At 47.8% G+C, this 16,437-nt stretch overlaps 1 protein-coding gene across 2 annotated transcripts in view; it reads left to right on the top strand.

Moving 5' to 3' along the window:
• BRMS1L (BRMS1 like transcriptional repressor) overlaps positions 1–16,437 on the top strand; it is a 66,220-nt gene that overhangs the window by 24,896 nt on the left and 24,887 nt on the right. For both annotated transcript variants that reach the window (XM_006117696.4, XM_075926925.2), the window contains one exon: positions 14,605–14,684. In XM_006117696.4, coding sequence (XP_006117758.1) covers positions 14,605–14,684 — 80 coding nt within the window. The remainder of the gene's footprint in view (positions 1–14,604; positions 14,685–16,437) is intronic.

Here is a 16,437-nt window from a genome sequence, read left to right as displayed (position 1 = left end):
ATAGGCAGCCCTATACATTTCCTTACTTGCTGCCTTAGAAGATCTCATTTGTATTCACAAAGATCAAAATGCTGGAAAGACAGGTCAACTTTTTTGCAATGTCCATAGCACTTATCCAGTGAGTAGGGCCTACCAAATTCACAGTCCATCGTGGTCATTTTCATGATCATAGAATTTTAAAGAGTCCTAAACATCATGATTTCTGATGTATAAACCTGAAATTGCATGGTGCAATAACTGTTGGAGTCCTGATCCAAAAAAGGCTTAGGGGTGAGGGAGCCAACCGTGTTGCTATCCTTCCGTCAATGCTGCTGGTGGGGTGCTGCCTTTGGAGCTGGTGAGCTAGCCACAAGCTGTTGCTCTCCAGCCACCCAGCTCTGAAGGCACCGTAGAAGTAATGGTGTCAATACTGTGCCCCCCTACAATAACTTTTTGCAACTCCTCCCCTTACCGGGTGACCACCTTTTTGGGTTGGGACATCCAGTTTGAGAAATGGTGAAATTTGAATACAATAGAGTAAAAGTACAGAAAAGACCAGATTTTATGGTCCAATGATACATTTTTCATAGCCATAAATTTGGTAGGTTCCTACTAATGAACCCACCCAAATTAAACACAACTGTTGTTTGGAGGACACAACATTTCCTATGAGGAGACTTTCTATCAAAGAATTTGATACACATAATGGTAAACTCCTTCCTAAGGGGAAATAATGGAGTAAGTTCCAGCAGCTTCTATTTGCTTCACTTGAGTGATGCTAATATAGACAGATCCTTGTTCACTTTTTGGGGTTTCTTGATTTTTCTCACAGAGTCAATGTCTACACTATGAGTTAAGGTTGATTTCTTACCACACAATCTTGTAAAGTTGAAGGTCCATGTCCCCCTGCCTTCAAGAATTCAGTGTAGTTCAAAGTAGCACACCCTCAGTACGGAGACTAGGGTCGACTTTGAGAGCGATGCACTGTGGATAGCTATCCCACAGTGCCTGTGCCACTTCCCATTCTGAGTTATGCTCCTGATGCATGCTGGGACCAAAACTGTACAATGGGTGATTCTGAGTTCATGTTGTCAGCATCCCATATTGTGATATATTCCTTCCCCCTCTTGCTGGAGATCAGTGGGAAACAATCTTTTTGTGCCCTTTTTGGCCCTGGTTACCCATGCAGATGTGATAGCAGTGAGAACCTGGACCCTCTTGTGGATCTCATGAATCAAAGCGTTAATGATGTTGTGCCTAATTTTGGAGTATGTTGAGAGCATATACCTGGCATTCGAGCAAGAGGATTAATTTCGTAAGACCATAAAACTTGGCAAATTGCTTTGCCCTACCTTGAAGCACAGGAACACCTAAATGAGACCTGCTCTGACAGTGGAGAAGCGTGTGGCAATTACCCTGGGGAAGCTTACAACGCCAGCTAGCTACCAGTCAGTTGGAAATCAACTCTGAGTGGGGAAATCTAAGTAGGTGCTGCTATTGTACAAGTTGCAAAAGCAATCCATACCCTTCTGCTATGGAGAGTAGTGTCTCTGGGAAACATGGAGGACACAATGGAGCACTTTGCTGCAGTGTAGTTCCCTAACCGTTGGGATGATAGTCAGAACACACATTCCCATCCTGGCACCTGACTACCTTGCCAAGGAGTACATACATTGCAAGAGGTAATTCTTGATGGTGCTGCAGGCACTGGTGGCTCTCAAGGGCTGTTTCACTGACATCAACGTGAGATGGGATGATGCATGCATCCTTAGGAACTCAAGCCTCTTCAGAAAGCTGCAAGCTGGAATCTTTTTCCCAGACTGGAAAATTAAAATCTGAGAGGTGGAAATGCCAGTAGTTATCATTGGTTACCCAGCCTACTCCTGGCTCCTGTGGCTCATGAAGCTGCACACAAGCAGCCTCGGCCGCAGTAAGGAGCAGTTCAACTACAGGCTGAGCAAGTGCAGAATGGTGGGGGAATGCACTTTTGGATGTTTAAAAGGAAGGTTTAGGAGTCTACTTACTAGGTTAGACCTCAGCAAATGCAACATTCCCTTTGTGGTGGCAGTTTGGTGTATGCTCTATAATCTTTGAGAGCAAGAGGGAAACTTATGTGGAAGGGTGAGGAGCTGAGGCAGAGGGCCTAGCCAAAGACTTTAAGCATCCAAACACCAGGGTGATAAGGAAAGCACAGTGTGGGGCAGAGGCTTTTAAGTTTTATGAATGCTCAGTTTTGAGATTCGTGCACATTGCTTTCAGCATGTTCGCTTGTAAACTCCCTTCCCTCCCTCTACACACCCCTGCAATACTAGCAATAAAGAGACTGTTGTTCGGAAATCATGGGTTCTTATTTAGGGAAGATAGCAGGGCCAGAAAATGAGTCCATGGTGAAAACCTTTGAGAGAGGGGAGGAGGGAAAGAATCCAGGCAAGAAAGACAACCTTCTTTTCCTTTGTGACAACCTGGAGCATGTGTGTGAGGCTGTCCTTGAGTTCCCCTCCCCATAGCCAAGTGTCTTTGAGGGAGGCAGCTATGGAACTGGGTAAGGAGGGCAAGTTGGGGGGGGGGGAGGGATAGCCCAGTGGTTTGAGCATTGGCCTGCTAAACCCACAGTTGTGAGTTCAATCCTTGAGGGGATCATTTAGTCATCTGGGGCAAATCTGTCAGGGATAGTACTTGGTCCTGCTATGAGGGCAGGGGACTGGACTCAACTCAATGACCTCTCAAGGTCCCTTTCAGTTCTATGAGATGCTATATCTCCATTTTATATTTATTATATTATATAAAGTTGAATTACAGGGTGAGGGCACTGAGGGCGCAAGAGTCTGTCCAGGTTTGTGTCAAAAAGCCACCAAAACATCACAGATGCCATGGATAACAGACACTTTCCTGGTGCTTCACTTGCAGTTACCTGCATGCTCTCCTTTTCTGATGCTAAAATCACAGCTCTTCCACTTAGTTACATGTAACTGGGCAGATTGCATTTGCTCTTTGAACAGGTCTTCTCTTGTTTATTTTTGCCTATGGGTTTGTGCAAAGTGGACAGCTGGTGGAGCCTAGGGAGTACACTGCAAGTTCATTGCTGTTTCAGCTGTAACAAAGTTACAAGGGCACACATTATAGGAGATGCTGTGTAGCCTAAAACCTAATCTATTAATATACAAGGAAGGTCTCTGTAAGACAATGACTGTGCCTAGACCATATCTTCAAAGTCATGCTTTAAAATGGCCACTGTACAGTAGGTACACAGCAGTTCTCAGAGAAGCATCTGGACTCACCCAGTTTGGTGGCAGACATGGTAAGGGACCTGCCAGGGCACAATCTGCAGGGGGGAGGAGGGACAGGGGTCTGGCTAGGCAGGCAGGGCAGGGTGGCAACTCTCGTGGCACTCCTGGCTTAGTCTATGCTGCGGCTTTTGCCACAAGAGCCTATGCAAATGAAGTGCAGATTAGCATATTGCTGCACTTCATTTGCATGATTTAGTCAAGCTGTTTTTGAGCAAATAGCTTGAATAAATTAGCATATTGCTGCACTTCATTTGCATAGGCTCTTGTGGCAAAAGCAGCAGTATAGATGTAGCCCCTCAAAGCTACATCTACACTACTGCTTTTTTGCAGAAGAGGAAATGCAAATGGAGCGCTGATTAGCATTTTTTGCCCTCATTTGCATATCTCTTCTGATCCTTTTTGCGGAAGAGGTTTTTGCACACCGAAAAAAGCAGTGTAGACGGGGCCATTTTGCACAAAATAACCCTTTTGAGGAATTCTCTCTGAGGAATAAGGGTTCTTGCGCAAAAGGGTGTTGTTGGCACAAAACAGCCCAGTCTACATTGCTTTTTTTGCACAATAACCTCTTCTGCAAAAAGGATTGGAAGAGAATATGCAAATGAGGGTGAGATGCTAATAAGCGCACCATTTGCATTTCCTCTTCTGCAAAAAAGCAGCATTGTAGACATAGCTCATGATAAGGAGTTGATGTTGACTGTCACCAACAGCCTAATCCTTGTGCTGCAATGCTTTGTGATGCAACGACACCAGACCACTTTCTGGTGGTTTGGTGTGGGAAGGTGAAATACCGTGGAGGATGGAATAAGGCTGGCCTCCTTAGAAACCTTGTGAGAAGTATTAAAGAGTTCCTGTATGAGTGCTTTATGGAGATGTTCAGGTAGGAGTTCCAGTCCATCTCCAGACACATTAACAAGCTTTTCTGGGGCCCGTGTGCTGTATAGGCACAGAGTATGCCATACATCACATTCAATTGACTTAACTCGCTTGTAGAGAGATGAAAAACTGAACTGGCCAGAAGTGCCTTCTCCAGGATCAGTGCCTCACTGTGAGAAGTTCTGAAAGGAGGAGCCCATCTCCAAGGTTATAACAAAGTTCTCTGTCATATTGGTTGCTCTGCTCACATCCTGACTGCTGTCCTCCAACATGTTGCCCTGATGTGTGTCTTGGGAGGGATTCCATAGTCAAGCTTGGGAAGCTGGTCGGGTCCCTATCTAGGATCAAATGCGGCCACTTATGGAAGTGGTATGTTTGCGGCAATATTCCAGACTGTCCATTTGCCTCCTTTTGTCTTTTGGTAGGACGTCCTTAGCCCCTTTATTTTTACATAGCACTGTTGGGCATCCTTGGTGTATTCTTTCTCCACCATAGACTTTGTGATCTTCACACACATATCTGTGTTTCATTTGCTGGTTAGGAGCTCCATGCGAATGAAGTCCTCTCCCTAGGCATCAGTGAAATCCAGAATCTCCTTCAGCCTCCATGCTGGTGCTCATCTGCACCCAAGGGAACAAGAGCTCATGGCCAGGTGTGCTGCTCAGATGAGCTGCCTGTTCTAAGGTGTGCTTGCCACACTATCCATATGGGAAATTAAATTCAAAGTTTCCTGTGGTTTCTTCAGGTGAACAGGAAAACACTAGAGTCATAAGTCCTGGCCAGAGTGGTCACAGCAGGCACTGCGGGATCCCTACCAGAGGCAAAAAGTGTCAGCTTTAGCAATGCTGCAACTTCATTTCCATAAAGTTGACCTGTGTAAGGTTGAATTTAGTGTTACTCCTCATGAAAAGCCAGAGTACTGATAGTGTGGACTCGTTGTTTAATGGACCTTCATGAGGCCAAATTCAACCTAAACTTCTACTGTAGACCAGCTCTTAGGAAGTACTGGCCTGTAGAACTGTGGTTCTGAACCTTTCTCGACTACTGTACCCCTTTCAGCAGTCTGGTTTGTCTAGTGTCCCCCCAGATTTCACCTCACTTAAACTACTAAAAGTTGCTAATTTCTCAGTTTTACTATGTCAATATAAAATAAATCAATTGGAATATAAATGTGTACTTACAATACTTATACATTTAAATGTATCTGAGCATGCCTTACTGCCACGGGTGGCTCCTGCTGGTTAGATGGAAGTTAGCTCATTCAGTCCTGGAGCACCCCCTTTCAGCCAGTGTTTCACCCACAATTATCTATTTTTCTCTCTACCTCTGGGTACTACCCTATCACAGCGCCCCTACACTCTGGGGTCATAGAATCATAGAGCTGGGAGAGACCTCAGGAGGTCATCAAGTCCAGCCTCCTGCCCAAGGCAGGACCAATCCCAACTAAATCAACCCAGCCAGGGCTTGGCATATCTAAGACTTAAAAATCTTGAGGGTTAGAGATTCCACCACCTCCCTAGGTAACCCATTCCAGTACTTCTTAATATCCAACCTAGATCTCCCCCCCTGTAACTTGAGACCATTGCTCCTTGTTCTGCCATCCGTCACTACAGTGAGCAGCCTTTCTCCTTCCTCTTTGGAACCTCCCTTCAGGAAGTTGAAGGCTGCTATCAAATCCCCCATCACTCCTATCTTCTGCAGACGAAACAAACCCAAATCCCTCATAGGTTATGCAGGGCCGGACCGAGCCATTTTGGCACCCTGGGCAGACTGTTTAATTGTGCCCCAGGTTGGGGGAAGGCGCATGTGTGGCCCCATGCCAGTGCGTGGGGGAGGATGCATGCGCAGCCCCGCCCCCGCGCCAGCATGTGGGGGAGGGCGCGCGGAACTGGCGGCGGCAGGACGCACGTGCCCAGCCTGGCTACCACTGCTGGCGCTGCAGCCTGGGGCAGGCCGAGCCTGGCCGTGCAGGGCCCCAGCGGCCGCGGGGGGAAGGGCACTGGTGGCCGGCACTGCGGGGATTAATGCGGCCCCCGCCCTGGGCGGCCGCTGGGAGTTGCTGCAGCCCGCGATCTGGGAGCCGGACATGCGGTGCTTGATAGCAGCTGTAAGGGGTGCTGTGCGCCCCTTACAGCTGCCATCAGGCGCCCCCCATAGGTTGGCACCCCCCATAGGTTGGCACCCCAGGCAGCTGCCCTGCTAGCCCATGCCTTAATCCGGCCCTGAGGTCATGTGCTCCACCCCCTCTAATCATTTTGGTTGCCCTCTGCTGGACCCTCTCCATTGTGTCCACATCCTTTCTCTAGTGGGGGGCCCAGAACTGGACACAATACTCCGTGATGTGGCCTCACCAGAGCTGAATAAAGGGGAATAATCACTTCTCTAGATCTGCTGGCAGTGCTCCTTCTAATGCAACCTAATATGCCATTAGCCTTGTTGGCTACAAGGGCACACTGTTGACTTGTATCCAGCTTCTCATCCACTGTAATCCCCAGGTCCTTTTCTGTAGAACTGCTACTTAGCCAGTCGGTCCCCAGCCTGTAACGATGTTTGGGATTCTTCTGTCCCAAGTGCAGGACTCTACACGTGTCCTTGTTGAACCTCATCAGATTTCTTTTGAACCAATCCTCTAATCTGTCTAGGTCACTCTGGATCCTATCCCTGCCCTCCAGTGGATCTACCTCTCCCCCTCTGGGAACTCCAAGTTCCCTATACCCACCTTCCTCAGTGACCTGCTGCCAGTTATCGTCTGGCCCCTTATCTAAAGGGAAAACTGCGGATTGAATTGGCCATTCATCATTGGCAATGGGGAGTGGACCTGTTGCCCTTGCCTACCCAGACTGACACTCTGCAGCCCTAGTAGCCTCAGGCCTTGCTTCAGGCCCTGCAGCCTGGGAGCTGGTCGCGCCAGAGCTTCCCCAGCTCTCCTTCCTTTCCCCAGCCCTGCTCTAAGTCAGAAAGCCTCTAGCTTCACTAGAGGCATCTAGATTCCTCTTGCTCCTCAGCAAGAGTGAGTCTAATTCCCACCCTTCAGGAGCCTTTATTTATGCCTTCTTGCCTGGGTCCTAATTAGCTATTACTTGCCTCAGCTGTGGGGCTTTGCTCTCTCAGCCCTCTCCCATGGCTGGGTTTTACCCTTAAAGGGCCAGTGCAGGGGACACACCCCATCACATGGGGCACACCTCATCACAGTGACTCTTGGAAGTAGACTAGAGAAATTGCTAATTTGTACCAATTTATGGGGGAAGTACTTTGTGAAAGAAACTCAATTTGCAAACAAATGTATTAGCATGAGGCAGTTTAATTGTATTTTAACTATTCAAAGCCCTTAATTGAAAACTTATCTGAGCAGAAATTTAAGCAAATAGAATTTGAGGTTCTTCTTCGGGTAGTCCTCATGGGTGCTCCACATCTGGTGGCGGGCTGGTCCCGGCACCGTGAATCGGAGCTTGCCAGAGCTGTATTTGGCCAGACCGCACCTACGCGAGCCAGTTTCGCGTCTTCATGCACCGCGCGCGGTCTGGCCCCCGCCAGTTTCCTCTAATCCGCCTCTGGTCGGGGACGGAGCTCCTTTCATCTCCTCAGGTTTCCTGAGTGAAGTTTAAGACAAACGTTTACTTTTTCCCTCTTTCGCTTGTTAAGTGGCTCATTAGCTGTTTCTAAAAAAAAATAAAGAAAAAGCCGGGAGAAGAGATACATTGTTACTCCTTCAGTTAGGGTCAGGCTAAATTCAGTAGTCCATGGACCCTTCATTCTTTAAAAAAAAAAAAAAAAAGCCGACATGCCGGGCTCCCCCGGTTTTAAAAAATGGTCTATGCGCAGAGACTCAATGCTTGTCTCTGATGGACACTCCGCTCGTGTCCACTGCCTTGGGGAGTCTCATATCCCACAAAAATGCAGCCACTGTGCCAAACTCACAACGCGAGCTCGCAAGCAGCGAGAGAGATGGCTAAAAGAGATCCTGTTTGATAAGGCTCTCCTACCTCGCAGTGCTCCAGGCTCATCAGCATTGGACCCAGAAGCAGGGAAGCAGAGGGCTCCCTCCCCGGCTGGGGCTTCCCCCAAGAGGAAGAAAGCCTCCCCTGCTCGTTCCCTGCAAATTGCCCCTCAGTATCGGGTGAGCGCAGGTGATAAGCCTGGCAGCTCCACTTCAAAGGCAGCCAGGGTGGCCACTTCAAAGAAGCCAGCGGTCACTTCACGCCCCGACTGCCTTAGGCACTGCAGACAGCAGGAATGCTTCTTAGAGACACTCACCCCTGCACCGACGGTGCTGACCTCTGGAACTTCGGAGCTTTCTCCTGCTCACAAGGAGCTGTCCTCGGGACTCAAATGATTGCTTCAGCACAGCCCTCTGAACCTCCAGCCTTGCAGCCTGCAACCTCTGAGCAGCTGCCAGCAGCCTCTATTAATGCTGTGTCAAGAACTGACACTCATACAATTGCCCTCTCTCCCTCTCCCGGATTCTCTCCAGAGCCATCGCCTCACCCCTCCACATCTGCATATCATGCGGTGGGGCGCAAGGAGCATCATAGACCAAGTTTATCATCTCACCACTGCTATAGGGAACGTAGCTGCTCTCATTACAGATACTCCAGATCTCGATCCCCGTCAAGACAATTCCATTCCCCAACTCGCTCGCCGCGCAGCACTTATTATGTTACACATCAAAGCCCATGATCCTCTAGACGCTCGTCACTGGCAGCTGCTGATCGACATCCCCCTCACTACGATAGGTCATACTACTATAGTTCACCCCATCATTACCGCTCCCAATCTCGCCGCAGATCACCATGCTCCTGTTGGTCAATCAGCCCACGTTCCTTGCATTCTGAACCTCGGAACAAATCTCCACGCTGACCTACGCTACCGCCATGCTCTCCAGCCACATACACGTAACACTCAAACCTGGAGGAGGGGCAGCTCTCAGAGACGGAACCAGACATGTCTCCTAGTGCTCGCTCGTCCGTGCTCTCGCCGGGAGAAGCGGTGACCTTGGCTGAGACACCAGCCCCCGACGATCTCAAGGAATTCCAAGACCTATTTAAACGGGTGGCACAATCCCAGGAGGTGCAGCTCACGGAGGCTGAGGTGAAAAAGCATAAGCTGTTTAAAAACCTACACCCTAAACATCAACGGAAAATTGCCTTCCCAATAGACGAGGCTATCATGGAGGTAGCGGAGGAGATCTGGCAGACGCCAACATCCATACCGCCTACAAATAAAAAAGCTGACAAAAAATATTTCGTCCCCTCCAAAGGCTTAGACTTTCTTTTCAATCATCCACAGCCTAATTCCTCGATAGTGGATGCTGTCCACCACAAAGCCAAGGCACCCCACTTTAAGACCTTCCTTCCGGACAAGGACTCCAAAAAACTGGACTTATTTGGCCGAAAGATCTATTCTTCCGTAACCTTACTTCTCTGAATCACCAATTACGCAGCTCTTCTGTCAAACCACCACTTCAATAATTACTCTAAGCTTCCGGATTTGATGCAACACCTCCCTGACACCAAGAGACCCCTCTTAAGAGCCGTTGTCCAGGAGGGATACACCGCATGTAGAACATCGCTTCAAATCGCTGCTGATGTAGCGGACATGGCAGCACGAGCCATGGCAACAGGTATTGCCATGTGGAGAGCCACCTGGCTACTGTCAGCAGGAGCCCCTAGAGAAATGCAGTCCAAGGTTGAAGATTTGCCGTTCGACCGACAGAAGCTGTTTGCCGCCACTACTGATGAGGTTCTCCATTCTGGAAAGGACTCTTGTACGACCCTTCGAACCCCGGGCATGTACTCTCCTCCTTTTAAGTGCAAACGATACTACCCCTTCCAAAAGAGGTACAATTATTCATCTTACAAGCAGCGACAGCGCCTGCAGCGCAAGCGCCAACAACAGAATCGAACATCAGCTCGGCCTACGTCTAAGCAGCAGGTTTGACTCCTGTGTCAAGGACTCGAACAAGTCTCCCACGGTCATCACACAAAAGCCTGCCACTAGCCTCTTCTACCATCGGCTGAGGCCATATCATCATCAATGGGCCAGCATTACCTCGGACCAATAGGTCCTGGAAGTAATATCAGGCCTCACGATCCTCTTTACCTCAGTCCCCCCCACTACTCCACACACCCCGTCCCTTTTCAGGGACCCATCTCACAGGGCCGCTCTTCAACAGGAGGCCTGCCACCTTCTGCAGATCGGGGCCATAGAACGAGTACCTGCAGAATTCCGGGGGAGAGGCTTCTACTCCAGGTATTTCCTAGTCCCCAAGAAGTCCGGGGTGTGGAGGCCTATCCTCGATCTGAGAGGCCTCAATCGCTACATTCAAAAGCAGCGCTTCAAGATGACCACGCTGGCCAAGATCATACCAGCACTAAACAAGGGGGACTGGTTTGCAGTCCTAGATTTACAGGACGCATACTTCCATATCACGATGCACATAGCGTACAGATGTTTTCTTCGGTTCGTAGTGAGAGACAAGCACTTCCAATACAAAGTGCTCCCTTTTTGGCTTGGTTTCGGCCCCGAGAGTGTTCTCAAAGACACTAGCAGTGGTGGCCGCCCATTTACGCAAAACAGGGGTCTCAGTTTTCCCCTATCTCGACAACTGCTTCATCAAGGGTCACACGCAGTCGGAGACACATTGTATGGTAGCCGCGACACGGGATCTATTAGATTCCCTTGGCCTCATTGTAAACATGCAAAAATTGCGTCCGCAACCGACGCAAACTCTAACTTTCATAGGAGCCCGACTCGACTCTCTCTGAGTGAGTTCATCTTCCGGCCAAGCGCTTCCAAGTCATAAAGGACTTAATAGGCACAGTCCTACAAGCTCCAGCTCTCCCGGTACGGGTATATCTGCAGCTCCTAGGTCATATGGTGGCCACTACGATCATTGTGCGCCACGCAAGGTTGTATTTGTGGTGCCTGCAGCATTGGTTGAACACGGTGTACAACCCCGTCACACACAGCACCCGAAAACTTGTGGCTCTACCTGCACGTGTAAAGGAGTCCCTCCATTGGTGGGCCAACCCCAGCAATATGTTGTCAGGAGTCCCCTTCCATGCGGTGCAGCCATCAAAGGAGATAACCACAGATGCTTCTCTTGTGGGATGGGGTGCCTACATCGGCACGGAAACAGCTCAGGGCTGCTGGTCCGCATTGGAACGGATGTTGCATATCAACCTTCTCGAGTTGCGAGCGGTGTTCCATGCCTGCAGACAATTCAGGATGCATATAAGAGGCACGACAACCAGAATTCTCACCGACATCATCACGATGTATTATGTGAACAGACAAAGAGGCTCCTGGTCCCGGTCCCTCTGCGCAGAGGCAGTCTACTTATGGAGGTGGTGCATTCAAAACGACATCATTATAGTCGCATCATACTTACCCAGTGTGAACAACACCATCATGGATGCATTGAGCAGATACTTTCATCTCGATCACGAGTGGGTGATCAGTACAGACGTCCTCCTGCCTCTCTTCCGTCGCTGGGGCCATCCTATGATAGATCTCTTCGCCACTCGGGCCAACAGGAAATGCGCAGAATACTGTTCCAGAGCAGGAGCAGGCACCCATTCTCTGGGAGATGCCTTTCTCCTGCACTGGGGAACATCACTGTTATATGCATTCTCCCATGTTGTGCTCATTCCCAGGGTGCTCGAGAAGGTCCTCATGGACAAGGCGAGAGTCTTGCTCATAGCTCCGGCCTGGCCCAGACAGCCATGGTACTCAACTCTCTTGCAGCTGTCCACGTGACCACCATACTGCTTCCCACATCTACCGGACTTCCTGATGCAGCAGAATGGGGACCTTCTTCACCCGAAGTTGGATACTCTACATCCAGCGGCATGGATGATAGATGGTTCAGCATGTCCGAGAGTCTTTGCTTGGACCAGGTGAAACGTGTATTGCTGCATAGCAGGAAAGACTCTACCAGGAAAACCTGTCCAAATGGTCTAGGTTCACCCGTTGGTGTGCCCCAAAGGGCCTTAAACCCTCTTCTCTCACCACTGCATGTCCTGTTGGTCTATATCCTCCAGTTACAGGTTGCCGGGCTCTCTATATCATCACTCAGAGTCCATGTAGCAGCAATTGCGTCCTTTCACGGCCCAGTAGAAGGCAGGTCGGTCTTTTCTTACCCCATGGTGACAAGATTTCTCAAAGGCCTCACTAACCTTAACCCACCTCGCAGGCCCCCACCACCCGCATGGAACCTAGACCACATTTTGGATGCTTTGACATACCCTTGGCAACGGTACCCTGGCCTATGCTTCCTCTTTGCTATAACATCAGCACGTAGGGTCAGCGAGCTGGCAGCACTAATGGCATCCCCTCCCCCCCATGCAGTCTTCAGTAAGGACTCAGTGACCTTGAGATCTTATCCGGCTTTCCTACCTAAGGTCTGCACAGAGTTTCATATTAACGAGCCAATCGTTCTGCCATGCTTCTATCCGAAGCCTCCAGTGTCTCAGTGAGACGCTGTCCTGTATACTCTGGACATTTGTCGGGCGCTGGCATTCTATATAGATAGAACCCGCGATATCCGGAAAACGGATCGCCTTATTATTTTGACATCAGGGCGCTCCAAGGACTAAACCCTCTCTGCCCAGCGCATTTCCAAACTCGTTGTCTCTTGTATTACCATGTGTTACACCATTCGCGAGAAGCCGCTCTCAAGGGCCCATTCTATGCGAGCAGTGGCGACGTCTGCAGCGTTCATTAGGGGAGTCCCTCTACGCGACATCTGCCGGGCAACCACCTGGTCTTCCAATACCACATTCTCAAGGCACTATGCAATCGTGCAGCACCTAGCTTCTGATTCAGCTGTGGCTCTAGCGGTACTTCCTAGCCACCAAAATCGTGATTCCGCAGCCCACGTCTAACTCAGATCACTGCTCCGGAGTCACCAGACGTGGAGCACCCACGGGGACTACCCGAAGAAGAAAAAGAAGTTACTCATCTCCGTGCAGTAACGATGGTTCTTCAAGGTGGGTGCTCCCCGACCCGCCCTTCTCCCCGCTATGGAATCTCGTCTGTTTTTTTCTGTCTTGCTGACGGGCGGTTGAGAGGAAACTGGCGGGCGCCGGTCCGCGTGCGACACATAAAAGGCGCGAAACCGGCTCGTGCATGCGCAGTCTGGCCGAATACAGCTCTGGCAAGCTCTGATTCGCAGCGCCAGGACCAGCCTGACACCAGACATGGAGCACCCACGAGGACACACCTTGAAGAACCATCGTTACTACATGGAGGTGAGTAACTTCTTTTTACTGAGAATTCAGATATCTATTTTTTTAAATGGCAAGTGATGGTTCATGAGGTTCAAGTTATCCAATTTAGAAAAGAGATACAAGATGGACCACCAGTAAAAATGGAAGAGCACTTCAGTTCTCATGCTTTTCAAGCAATAAACTTTTCCTCCTAGGTTAAATAGGTGAACAGAATAATGGCCATATTGGGTCGGATCATTGGTCCAGTTAGCCCAGTATCCTGTCTTCCAACTGTTTGCCAGATGCTTCAGAGGAAATGAACAGAGCAAAGAAGTGTGTGGAGTGATCCATTCTCTGTCATCCAGTTCCACTTCTGGCAGTCAGAGGTTTAAGGACACCCCAAGCATGGTGTTATGTCCCTGATCATTTTGGCTAGTATCCATTGATGGACTATATCCAATCCCACCACGAATTTATCTAATATTTTTAACCCAGTTATACTTTTGGCCTTCATAACATTCTATGCTCATTTCATCATTGGCCAATATCACAAGATTGGCAGTTGTAGCGGTTTGTGTTTGGGGGCCCTTGTCTGGTGGTCTTTTAAGATGTTGTCAAGAAACAGACAGTAATACTCAAGAACTACTGATGTTGGCTGAATACATTTTTCCATCTTCTGTTAATTTAACAATAATACAGTAACAAATCTCCCATTTATTACCATTAAACATAATTCTTCAGTAGCACTTAGACGTCACCTAGGTTGGGGCCCCATTATGCTAGGCACTATATGCACAGACGTGTGTGTGTGTGTGTGTGTGTGTGTGTGTGTGTGTGTAATACATATAAAAATCTGCTTGGATTGGTCTTCCTCCAATACAGGAAGTATCTCAGCCAGAGGTGGCCAACCTGTAACATAGTAAATCTATCTTGTGTTGCACTGGCAGAATTTTATGGGGTAAATTAGTTTCTTTTCCACTTATATTGCTAGCATGCTAAACTTTTAGTCTTCATAAATACAGAAGTGAACAAATTGAAGACAGTTATTTCTGCAGTCTCTTGAATTCAGCCAATTATTTTTCCATACACATTTTTATACTCTGTGTACTGTCTGAACTGTGTCAGTATGTAAAATAGTATTGTTTTTGCACATTTACATTACCTTAGGACTAGCAATAATGATCATAACAGTTAATTCTGAAATCAGTTCCTCCTATTTTATATAAGTAATAATGCTATAATTTGTCTGGTTACAGGTATCTATAGAGAGCTCTGTTTAGAGTCTGTAAAGAACAAATATGAATGCGAAATTCAAGCTTCTCGCCAACACTGTGAGGTATTATCAGCTTGTTTAAACTGGTGGCTAATCAAATTAATCCTTAATGGATATGTAACAGTTTACAAGATTGGTACACTTTAAGTTTGTATTGTTATTGTAACTTTAATAGTTTGATGTAACTTTCTTTAGCATTTCAGAATAAATAGATCGTTAACAACTAGGAAATGAGACCTCAGTTAGGTGTCTGGTTTACATAAACAAGATAATGCTAATGTCATTAATAGGACCCATCTAATATTGAAAAGATCTTTGATCATTTTGGGAGTCTCTTATATACCCCATATATGGTCATTATGCAGAAATAGACCTCTCTGTTTCAGTAGAATCTCTGATCATTTTAGCAGTAGATTTTTAAAAAAGTATGTGCATAGACAAAGTTGTAGAACAATTACATCTGTTAATCCTTAAAAGCCAATTTATTCTTGTTAATGCATATAGTACTTGAAATGTCTGAACTAATATGGAGCCTCATATTTTGATACTATTACCCTTTTGCTCAGATATTAATTGTCACAACCTGATCTAGTCTCTGTCTGAATAGATAAGTCTGCTGTGATGAATTCCATGTACTTCTAAGACCCCAGGTCCGGATAGTGGCTGATCACTACTTCTAGTTCTAGATTTCTGAAGCATACTCCCGAGGTGTAGATCTCATGTCTGACACCATTCTTGAGCAATGGGACCTTGCAATTTAGTTTCTTACACTCCAGACAAGTGAGTTAGCCCTCCTGAACCTCTAGTTGTTAGATAAGTCTTTGTTTACTCTCCCTACAAACACCTGTAGGAGTTTGTTTCCTTGTTATACTTTTCAGCGACAACATGCCAGTAAAACACAAGCTTAGCAAAGAAATCTCAGTCTCCTCTCTTAAATCACAAGAATTACAGACCCACTGAAAACAGTTCCCAAATGTAATCCCCTTCAGTGTCTTTGCCACCCCTGAAAGCCTGTCTTTGAATTCTTTTAGGACAGGCCTGGATTAACTCATGTGCACTCGGTGTGCTTACGTGGAGCCCCAGTCACTGGATTTGGGTGGATAGTGTTACAGTGTGGTGCACAGGGTTGCAGAGCTTCTCATCACTCAAATTTGGCCTCAGGTATAGAGTGGATGATGATAGTAAGCAGAGCTGCTGGGATTGGGAAGAGCCTCCCGAGCTCAGGGTGAGAGCAGAGCACTGAGCTAGGAGGGCTCTGGTCAGTGGCTGGGAGGATGCCGGCAGGTTATGAAATGGGTGGGAGGCAGTTGGGAGAAGGCTACAGGATGAGTGGGGATGAATGGCAGATGTTGTGCTGTGGCAGGAATGGGGAGATATTGGAGGAGTAGGATGTTGGGGTGAGGGAACTAGCTGGTGGAGCTGCAGTGAATAGGATGTATGTCAGGGATGCTGGGTTGTGTGTGGGGCAGTCAGGATAAGTGGGGTTGATGAGGGGTGGTTCTGGAGGGATGGTGACTCTTGCCTTTCCAGAAAGCTGGATCAGACCCACACCAGGCATGGCCACATAGGGGCAAGTGGATGTTTTTAAAAGTGTGCTACTCTGCCTCCACTGACAGGAGCTCAAATGTACTGGTTATTAATATTACAGACATAAGTCATTAGCCTCTTTCATTCACTGATATGAAAGATACAATAGAAATTTGTAGAACTGACTTAAGTTCATGCACATTTAACCTTCGTTTAGAATTAAAGGTGTTTTTTATATTTGAAAGTGTTAGTAAATACATCTTGATTATCCTTATCTAAAAGATTTTAT

This window comes from Pelodiscus sinensis, chromosome 5 (genome assembly GCF_052426305.1).
Source record: "Pelodiscus sinensis isolate ZL-2025 chromosome 5, ASM5242630v1, whole genome shotgun sequence".
NCBI classification, from domain to species: domain Eukaryota; kingdom Metazoa; phylum Chordata; order Testudines; family Trionychidae; genus Pelodiscus; species Pelodiscus sinensis.
This window is presented reverse-complemented; position numbering and strand designations above follow the sequence as displayed.